The 10000-nt window shown below is 55.1% G+C and overlaps 2 protein-coding genes across 3 annotated transcripts in view; one reads left to right on the forward strand and one right to left on the reverse strand.

Annotated features, from left to right (window-relative positions):
* trip10b (thyroid hormone receptor interactor 10b) overlaps positions 1 to 1843 on the forward strand; it is a 13922-nt gene extending 12079 nt beyond the window's left edge. For both annotated transcript variants that reach the window (XM_084685457.1, XM_084685458.1), the window contains 3 exons: positions 405 to 466; positions 565 to 671; positions 1047 to 1843. In XM_084685457.1, the coding sequence (XP_084541583.1) occupies positions 405 to 466; positions 565 to 671; positions 1047 to 1183 (306 nt within the window). In that variant the 3' untranslated portion in view covers positions 1184 to 1843. The remainder of the gene's footprint in view (positions 1 to 404; positions 467 to 564; positions 672 to 1046) is intronic.
* Positions 1844 to 3668: 1825 nt separating this feature from the next.
* sh2d3a (SH2 domain containing 3A) overlaps positions 3669 to 10000 on the reverse strand; it is a 9853-nt gene continuing 3521 nt past the window's right edge. The window contains exons 5-18 of the mRNA XM_084685886.1: positions 9380 to 9419; positions 9151 to 9267; positions 8921 to 9064; positions 8530 to 8795; positions 8240 to 8325; positions 8010 to 8129; positions 7671 to 7828; positions 7158 to 7334; positions 6776 to 6937; positions 6368 to 6483; positions 6010 to 6181; positions 5822 to 5933; positions 4624 to 4809; positions 3669 to 4500 (exon numbers count right to left, since the gene is read on the reverse strand). Coding sequence (XP_084542012.1) covers positions 4280 to 4500; positions 4624 to 4809; positions 5822 to 5933; positions 6010 to 6181; positions 6368 to 6483; positions 6776 to 6937; positions 7158 to 7334; positions 7671 to 7828; positions 8010 to 8129; positions 8240 to 8325; positions 8530 to 8795; positions 8921 to 9064; positions 9151 to 9267; positions 9380 to 9419 — 2077 coding nt within the window. The 3' untranslated portion in view covers positions 3669 to 4279. The remainder of the gene's footprint in view (positions 4501 to 4623; positions 4810 to 5821; positions 5934 to 6009; positions 6182 to 6367; positions 6484 to 6775; positions 6938 to 7157; positions 7335 to 7670; positions 7829 to 8009; positions 8130 to 8239; positions 8326 to 8529; positions 8796 to 8920; positions 9065 to 9150; positions 9268 to 9379; positions 9420 to 10000) is intronic.

Below are 10000 nucleotides of genomic sequence, written 5' to 3' on the forward strand. Positions count from 1 at the left end.
AAAAGCAAGATTTTAAAATGAATTCTGTGGCACACCGGCAGCCAATGGAGTTTCTGAAGGACAGGATTATATATTCCTGTTTTTGAGTTCCTGTCAGAACTCTGGTAGCAGCATTTTGGACTACCTGAAGGCGGTTAATGGATGATTGACTGATCCCCAAATACAGCAAGTTACAGTAGTCCAGCCTCGAAGTGATAAAACCATGAATAACTTTTTCTAAATTTGCAGATGAGAGGAAGGACTTCATTTTAACCAAGGTTTGGAGTTGGTAAAAGCTTGCCTTCAGAACTTGATTTACCTGTCTATCAAGCTTTAGGGCACTATCCAATACCAGTTTTTAACATATGGTTAAACATATCAGTCATTGTGCGTCCGTGTGTGTGGTGTGTTTGTGTGTGTTGCAGTCGTGGCTGTCAGAAGCTGTTGGAGGAGAGGACTCGACCAGCAACAACAACTACCAACACAGGTGTGTGAGAGAATGTGTTTTTTGTTGTTGTTGCATACTGTTATATTTTGAATATTGTTTTGTTTTACATATATTTCTCTGTGTGTGTGGATCTGCAGCACAGTAACTGGAGATCCCTCCCAGAACATTTACTCAGAGTTTGATGACGACTTTGATGATCTGGAGGTTCCTGTAGGACAGTGTACTGCCCTCTACTCCTTCGAGGGTAGGCTGTCACACACACACGCTAGCTAGCTAACTCCTACTTCAGGAACACACACACGCTAGCTAGCTAACTCCTACTACAGGAACACACACATGCTAGCTAGCTAACTCCTACTTCAGGAACACACACATGCGAGCTAGCTAACTCCTACTTCAGGAACACACACATGCGAGCTAGCTAACTCCTACTTCAGGAACACACACATGCGAGCTAGCTAACTCCTACTACAGGAACACACACATGCTAGCTAGCTAACTCCTACTACAGGAACACACACATGCTAGCTAGCTAACTCCTACTACAGGAACACACACAGCTATCTAGCTAGCTAACTAACTCCTATGTATGTGTGTGTGTGCATGTGTGTGTGTTCAGGCTCCAGCGAGGGCACCATCTCTGTCCAGCAGGGGGAGCAGCTGAGTGTGATGGAGCAGGATAAAGGAGACGGCTGGATCAGAGTACAGAGAGCCAACAGAGACGAGGGCTACATCCCCTCCTCCTATACACAGTAACACAGGAACACAAACACAGTAGTACACACACACAGTAACACACACAGTAACACACACACACACAGTAACACACACACACAGTAACACACACAGTAACACACACACACACACACACACACACAGTAACACACACATACACAGTAACACACACACAGTAACACACACACACACAGTAACACACACACACACAGTAACATACACAGTAACACACACACACACACAGTAACATACACATACACAGTAACACACACACACCCTCCTATACACAGTAACGCACACATCCCCTCTTCCTACACACATTAACACACACACACAGTAACACACACACACACACACACACACACTCCTACACCCAGTAACACACACACACCCTCCTACACACTCTACACTAACACCAGCCAGCAGCACATGTGCATCATGTGACTGCTGTTTGTTTTTGTCTCCAAAATCACTTTTAATGATGTCATCCCTCCACCTATGTGTTCTAGTCTTGTCCTGTTAGGTTCTCCTGTGTGGTTCTCCTGGGTTCTATGTGGGTTAGGGCAAGGGTGGTTCTGTGTTCATGTTAGGAGAACCACCACTGTCCGGTTCCAACCTTTGTAATTTGACCTACTCACTGCAAACTATCTCTCTCCCCTCCTCCCTCCCCCTCCCCTCCTCTCTCCCCCTCCCCATCTCCCTTCCCTCCCCTCCTCCCTCCCCTCTCCCTCCCCTCCTCCCCTCTCCCTCCCCCCCTCCCCCTTTCCTCATCCCTCCCCTCCTCCCCTCCCCTCCTCCCCCCCTCCCTCTCTCCTCCTCCCTCCCCTCCCCCTCTCCTCCTCCCCTCCCCCTCTCCCTCCCCTCCTCCCTCCCCCTTTCCTCATGCCTCCCCTCCTCCCTCCCCCTTTCCTCATGCCTCCCCTCCTCCCTCCCCCTCCCCTCTCCCTCCCCTCCTCCCCCCCTCCCCCTCTCCTCCTCCCTCACTCCCCTCCCCTTCTCCTCCTCCCTCCCCCTCCCCTCCCCTCTCCCTCCCCTCCTCCCTCCCCCTCCCCTCCTCCCTCCCCTCTCCCTCCCCTCTCCCTCCCCTCCTCCTCCACTCCCCCTCCCCTCTCCCTCCCCTCCTCCCTCCCCTTCTCGCTCCCCTCCTCCCTCCCCCTCTCCTCCTCCCTCCCCCTCCCCTCTCTCCTCCCCCTCCCCTCCTCCCCTCCCCTCTCCCTCCCCCTTCCTCCGTCTCCTCTCCCTCTCCTCCTCCCTCCCTCCCCTCCCCCTCTCCTCCTCCCTCCCCCTCCCCCTCCCCTCCCCTCCCCTCTCCCTCCCTTCCTCCCTCCCCCTCCCCTCCTCCCTCCCCTCCCCCTCTCCTCCTCCCTCCCCCTCCCCCTCCCCCTCCCCTCTCCCTCCCCCTCCTCCCTCCCCCTCCCCTCTCCTCCCCCTCCCCTCCTCCCCTCCCCTCTCCCTCCCCCTTCCTCCGTCTCCTCTCCCTCTCCTCCTCCCTCCCTCCCCTCCCCCTCTCCTCCTCCCTCCCCCTCCCCCTCCCCTCCCCTCTCCCTCCCTTCCTCCCTCCCCCTCCCCTCCTCCCTCCCCTCCCCCTCTCCTCCTCCCTCCCCCTCCCCCTCCCCTCCCCTCCCCTCCCCTCCCCTCTCCCTCCCCTCCTCCCTCCCCCTCCCCTCCTCCCTCCCCTCTCCCTCCCCTCTCCCTCCCCTCCTCCTCCACTCCCCCTCCCCTCTCCCTCCCCTCCTCCCTCCCCTTCTCGCTCCCCTCCTCCCTCCCCCTCTCTCCTCCTCCCTCCCCCTCCCCTCCTCCCTCCCCTTCTCGCTCCCCTCCTCCCTCCCCCTCTCCTCCTCCCTCCCCCTCCCCTCTCCTCCCCCTCCCCTCCTCCCCTCTCCCTCCCTTCCTCCGTCCCCTCTCCCTCTCCTCCTCCCTCCCTCCCCTCCCCCTCTCCTCCTCCCTCCCCTCCCCTCTCCCTCCCCTCTCCCTCCCCTCCTCCCTCCCCCTCCCCCTCCCCTCCTCCTCCCCTCCCCCTCCCCTCCCCCTCCCCTCTCCCTCCCCTTCTCGCTCCCCTCCTCCCTCCCCCTCTCCTCCTCCCTCCCCCTCCCCTCTCCTCCCCCTCCCCTCCTCCCCTCCCCTCTCCCTCCCTTCCTCCGTCCCCTCTCCCTCCCCTCCTCCCTCCCCCTCTCTCTCCCCTCCCCTCCTCCCCCCCCCCTCCCCTCCCTTCTCCCTCCCCTCCCTCCTCCCTCTCCCTCCCCTCCCCTCCCCTCCCCTCCTCCCCCCCCCTCCCCCTTTCCTCCTCCCTCCCCTCCTCCCTCCCCTACTCCCTCCCCCTCCTCCCTCCCCCTCCCCCTCCTCTCAAGCAATCTGCAGATGAGCTAGGACATTCTCTGTATATTTTTTAGATTATATATTATTGATATATAAACTGTAAATGATATTTTTCAAACTTATATTTTGTGTATTTACATATCATTGTTTGGAAATCTGAAAATAATTATTACATAAACCATGAGATGTATTTGTTTTCTTTTAAATCATTTATTTAGTTGTTAAATATTGTCATTAGTCAGAAACATACATTTCAAAGGAATACAGAACATACCTCAGATAAACAAATGATGTCTCCACACACACACACACACATTCAAACACACACACACTAGAATAGGAGAGTCAGGGCTAGGGGAGCAAAGAGTTAGGGCTAGGGGTCAGGGGTCAGGGCTAGGGGTCAGGGTCAGAGTCAAGGCTAGGGGTCAGGGGTCAGGGCTAGGGGTCAGGGTCAGAGTCAAGGCTAGGGGTCAGGGGTCAGGGCTAGGGGTCAGGGTCAGAGTCAAGGCTAGGGGTCAGGGCTAGGGGTCAGGGTCAAGGCTAGGGTCAGGGTCAAGGTTAAGGGTCAGGGTCCAGGCTAGGGTCAAGGCTAGGGTCAGGGTCAAGGCTAGGGTCAGGGCTAGGGGTCAGAGTCAAGGCTAGGGTCAGGGCTAGGGGTCAGAGTCAAGGCTAGGGTCAAGGCTAGGGGTCAGGGCTAGGGGTCAGGGTCAAGGCTAGGGTCAAGGCTAGGGTCAGGGCTAGGGGTCAGGGTCAAGGCTAGGGGTCAGGGTCAAGGTCAAGGCTAGGGGTCAGGGCTAGGGATCAGGGAAAGAGGTCAGGGTCAAGACCAGGGTCAGGGCCAAGGCTAGGGTCAGGGCTTAAGGCCTCCAGAGGCTCCAGCTTGTTGGAGAGCACATTGAGGATGTTGTCAAACTTGTTGTAGCGTTCCGGCCGGCCGGCTCCTGACCCTTGGCCCCAGAACAGCCTCAGAGCAAACTCTGTCTGGAACGCCTCCAGCAACTCCGGGATTGGCTGCCAGCCACCTGTCAATCACACAGCATCAGCCAATCAGACTTGTCAGTGGGCTGTTCATGTACCTGCTTGTGTGTGTGTATTGTGTGTACCTATCAGTAGTGTGTGTATACCTGTCAGTAGTGTGTGTATACCTGTCAGTAGTGTGTGTGCGTGCTCCTGGTATTGGGGTGCCAGCAGGGCAATGCTGCGTGCTGATTGGAGGATGTCAAAGATCAGCTGACAGCCCATGTCCGAGTGTTCCGCTAGCTCCTCCCCCTCCATCAGCATCAGCAGAGGAACGAGGTGAGGAACAGAAACAGCAGTCTGCACCACTGAGTCTACACACACACACACACACGTTACACACACACGTTACACACACACGTTATACACACACATGTTATACACACACATTATACACACACATTATACACACAAATTACTTTAAATACATTGCAATTTGCTCTACATTACACAATTTGTATATTTTGCACTATTTGTATTTTTTAGTAATATTTGTATTTTTTGTATTGTATAATTTTTATATTGTAAATTATGGCTACTTTATATTTTATTGTAGCAAGGTGATTAAAACCCTTTCTGATTCTGATGTTATACACCCATGTTATACACACACACACCCATGTTATACACACACATGCTCACCGTGTCCCTGGCTCAGGGCCTTGTGCTCACTGTGTCCCTGGCTCAGGGCCTCACCGTGTCCCTGGCTCAGGGCCTCACCGTGTCCCTGGCTCAGGGCCTCACCGTGTCCCTGGCTCAGGGCCTCACCGTGTCCCTGGCTCAGGGCCTCACCGTGTCCCTGGCTCAGGGCCTCACCGTGTCCCTGGCTCAGGGCCTCACCGTGTCCCTGGCTCAGGGCCTCAACGTGTCCCTGGCTCAGGGCCTCACCGTGTCCCTGGCTCAGGGCCTCACCGTGTCCCTGGCTCAGGGCCTCACCGTGTCCCTGGCTCAGGGCCTTGTGCTCACCGTGTCCCTGGCTCAGGGCCTCACCGTGTCCCTGGCTCAGGGCCTCACCGTGTCCCTGGCTCAGGGCCTTGTGCTCACCGTGTCCCTGGCTCAGGGCCTCACCGTGTCCCTGGCTCAGGGCCTCACCGTGTCCCTGGCTCAGGGCCTCACCGTGTCCCTGGCTCAGGGCCTTGTGCTCACCGCGTCCCTGGCTCAGGGCCTCACCGTGTCCCTGGCTCAGGGCCTCACCGTGTCCCTGGCTCAGGGCCTCACCGTGTCCCTGGCTAAGGGCCTTGTGCTCACCGTGTCCCTGGCTCAGGGCCTCACCGTGTCCCTGGCTCAGGGCCTCACCGTGTCCCTGGCTCAGGGCCTTGTGCTCACCGTGTCCCTGGCTCAGGGCCTTCATAAAGGGCTTCAGCTTCTTCTCAAACAGCACGGCTGCCTCAGTCTGGGTCCTCCTCAGATTCCTCCAGGTCTTCTCCAGCCTCAGCACCTACACACACACAATCATGTGTAAGTAGTGTGTGTGTGTATGGTGCGTGTATAATGTGTGTATGGTGTGTGTATACCTGGGGCATCTCCAGAGCCTTCATCACAGCAGAGAAGGCATACAGGTCATGGGCATGGCTCCTAAGGGCCTCGGCCAATAGAATGACCTTATGCAGCACTGCCGACCTTTGACCTACACTGCCGGTGCATCCCAGGATATCCACGGCAACACCCAGCGCTAAAAGGTGATGTCTGGGGGAAACAGGAGAGGAGGGAGGTGGATATAGGAGAGAGGGAAGTGTGTGTGTGTATGGTGTGTGTGTGTATGGTGTGTGTACTCTCCAGGAGGTCTTGTCTCAGCTGGTGTGTGTGTGTGGTGTGTATGGTGTGTGTGTGTGGTGTGTATGGTGTGTGTGTGTATGGTGTGTGTGTGTATACCTCTCCAGGAGGTCTTGTCTCAGCTGGTGTCCGTGAGGCAGGAGCAGCAGCTCCAGCCCAGAGCAAACTCCCATGATCTTCTTCTGTTCCTCCGTCACTCCAACCATCCTCAACACCTGGAACATCATGGGATAGCAGCCTGCTCACCCCTGCCGACCTCACCCCTCCCGACCTCACCCCTCCCGACCTTACCCCTGCCAACCTCACCCCTGCTGACCTCACCCCTCCCGACCTCACCCCTGCCGACTTCTCCTCTATCTGACCCTGAAGTGCATTATGGTATGATATCATCATAATAGAAAAAACTAAAACTCTCAAAATAATAATACATCATTAAATAATAATTATAATAACAAGATATTTATTTTTACTACTTCTACTAATAAAAGGGTGTCCCTTCAGCTGTACCTGGCAGTCGACACTGAGCATGTGCAGGGCGGTGTTGTGGGCGTCGGCCTGGTTGAACAGTTGCTTCAGGTTCAGCAGCACAGACGGCTCCAGAGGACGGCTCTGGTCTGGCAGCAGCAGGGACTCAAAGCTGTCCAGATGGAAGCAGGAGACCGGCTCTGTCTGGGGGACACACATAGGACATTGTCAATGTTCACAAGTTCTGCTTTAAAACATTTACTTTACGTAGTAATTAACTTCTGCTTTGAAACATTTACTTTATGTAGTAATCATAACATCATTAGCATGTCCCACAGAAGAGAAATAATAACCTTTACAACTCTGCATGCTAACACAAACAGACAGACAGGCAGGCAGACAGGCAGACAGGCAGACAGATAACCTGTGGTCTTTGGAAGGTCCAGTCCTCCTCAGGCCCCGCTCCTTCTGGGAGCGTGTCTGGCGAGAGGGCGTGGCCTGACAGGAAGGTGAAGGAGGTCTCAGTGAGCCGGGCGCGGCTCTGCCACTTCTCCTCCGCACGGAGACGCTCCACATGACCCTGCCTCCCTGACCCCGGCACCTGCAGCACCATCAGCACCATCATCATCAACATCAGCACCATCATCATCAACATCAGCACCATCATCATCAACATCAGCACCATCATCATCAACATCAGCACCATCATCATCAACATCAGCACCATCATCATCAACATCAGCACCATCATCATCAACATCAGCACCATCATCAGCACCATCATCATCAACACCATCATCATCATCAACACCATATTCATCAGCACCACCATATTCATCACCACCACCATCATCAGCACCACCATCATCACCATCATCACCATCATCAGCACCATCATCAACACCATCACCATCAGCATCAGCTTGGGTGTAATTACCTGTATGACCAGCTCGTCATATAAGGAGGCGGGGTCATCTCCATCCTTGCAGGGCTGAAGGGGCAGAGCTCCGGGGAAGAGGGCGGAGACTCTGAGGGGTTTGGGCGGGGCTCTGGGGTGAAGCTGTCCATCAGAACCCCGAAGGGTCACACCCCCTTCTGAAAGAGGGGGGGAGGGGAGGGAAGAGAGTGAGGGTGTGTGTGTTATCTTTGTGGGAGGGGTGGGTGTGTGTTACCTGCGTGGGAGGGGCAAGTGTGTGTGTGTGAGTGTATGTTACCTGGATGGAAGGCGTGTGTGAGTGTGTGTTACCTGGGTAGTTGGGGCGAGTGTGTGTGTTACCTGCGTGGGAGGGCCGAGTGTGTCGAGGTAAGGGACTCAACAGTGGTTCGCTGCCTGTACGAAACACTGGAGATATGGGGGCGGGGCCAGAATCCTTTGACTGGCCAATGGGAGGAGCACCTACAGAGAGGAGGAGGAGCAACAAGAGCACCAGGTTAGAGTGTGTGTCTATTGTGTGTGTGTGTTTATAGTGTGTGTATGTAGTGTGTGTGTCTATAGTGTGTGTGTACCTGGGCGCAGGTTGCTGTCTGACTGAGCTGATTGTAGAGATGGTCTCCTGCCCAGGTTCTCCAGGTTGGCAGGCTGACTGCCACTCCTACACACACACACATCTGTATGTGTTGATGATGTGTACCTCAGCAGGGTGCTGGGTGGCAGCAGTGTGTGTGTGTGTGTGTGTGTGTGTACCTCAGCAGGGTGCTGGGTGACAGCAGTGTGTGTGTGTGTGTGTGTGTGTGTGTACCTCAGCAAGGTGCTGGGTGGCAGCAGTGTGTGTACGTGTGTGTGTGTGTGTGTGTACCTCAGCAGGGTGCTGGGTGACAGCAGTGTGTCTCTGTTGTAGCTGAGTCTCCTGGTGTGTTGTGTTCCTCTGTTCCTCCGGGGGGCGCTGGCCTCCTCCGCACGCCTGCCGATCACACGCAGGGGCATGGTGCGTGTGATTGGGTGAAAGATGACCGCACCCGAGGCCTGGGAAATAGGCCGACGCCCACCCACGTAGTAGCGAATCAGAGCAGGGACGTTGTCGTAGCGATCCTCCTCAAACTGGAACAGTTCCCTTGAGTATCCCTGCTCACACACATACACACACACATACCACACAAGGTCAAGTTCATCATGTTTCTCTATACATTTGGTTCCCACAAGGGTAGTTAAACATGACCACACACCACACACACACCACACACACACACCTTCTTGGGTCTCAGCACCACCCTGATGATCTTGAAGTGCATGGGCTCATTCCTCCAACAGCAGCTCAGGACGTAGTCCCCGGGGGAGGAGCTAGAGTCCCGCACAAGGAAGTCCCCATCCCTTTGCAGCAGAGACTCTGTCCCCTGCAGACACACAGGGTGTGTGTGTGTGTGTGTGGTGTGTTTATGGTGTGTATGGTGTGTGTGTAAAGTGTGTATTGTGTGTGTACCTCTCTGCTGACTGCTCCATGGTACCAGGCGTGGCTGCGAGGGTCCTCAGTGTTCAGTGTCAGCTCCTCCTCTAACTCCTTCTTCAAGTCCTCCATCTCCCTCCTCCCCCCAAACAGCTCACACACACACACACATATACACAGCTTTCAATTATTGTTTCAGTAAACATGAGCATTCATGTAAGTGTCTCTGATGTTTGAGTGTCAGAGCTCGTGTGTGCGTGTTTACCTTCAGGTGATTCAGGTAAGCAGATATACTCCTTCTCTTACTGAAAAACAGGAGAATGGGAGAGAAAGAGAGACCTTAAGGATAGTTTCCACAGGGGGGTGGTGGTAACTAAGCAGGTAACCCCCCCCCCCCCACTGACATACAGGAAGAAGGCTGCCTCTCTCCCAGTCCGCTAATAGATCCATTTCCTGTCCACTTCCTGTTGCCTGGGTCTGCTGTGTCCGGACAGGAAGTTGAGGATGTTACACATTGCTATGGAGACGGAGTTTAACTACTCTCCTGGTGCATCTCTCCAAAGTTGTTGTTGTGTGTGTGTGCTGTTATTGTACAGCCCTGAGTGATCCAGACACCAGCCCTGACTGATCCAGACACCAGCCCTGACTGATCCAGACACCAGCCCTGACTGATCCAGACACCAGCCCTGACTGATCCAGACACCAGCCCTGACTGATCCAGACACCAGCCCTGAGTGATCCAGACACCAGCCCTGACTGATCCAGACACCAGCCCTGACTGATCCAGACACCAGCCCTGACTGATCCAGACACCAGCCCTGACTGATCCAGACACCAGCCCTGACTGATCCAGACACCAGCCCTGACTGATCCAGACACCAGCCCT

This window comes from Hypomesus nipponensis, chromosome 21 (genome assembly GCF_054491055.1).
Source record: "Hypomesus nipponensis isolate SF chromosome 21, ASM5449105v1, whole genome shotgun sequence".
Classification (NCBI taxonomy): domain Eukaryota; kingdom Metazoa; phylum Chordata; class Actinopteri; order Osmeriformes; family Osmeridae; genus Hypomesus; species Hypomesus nipponensis.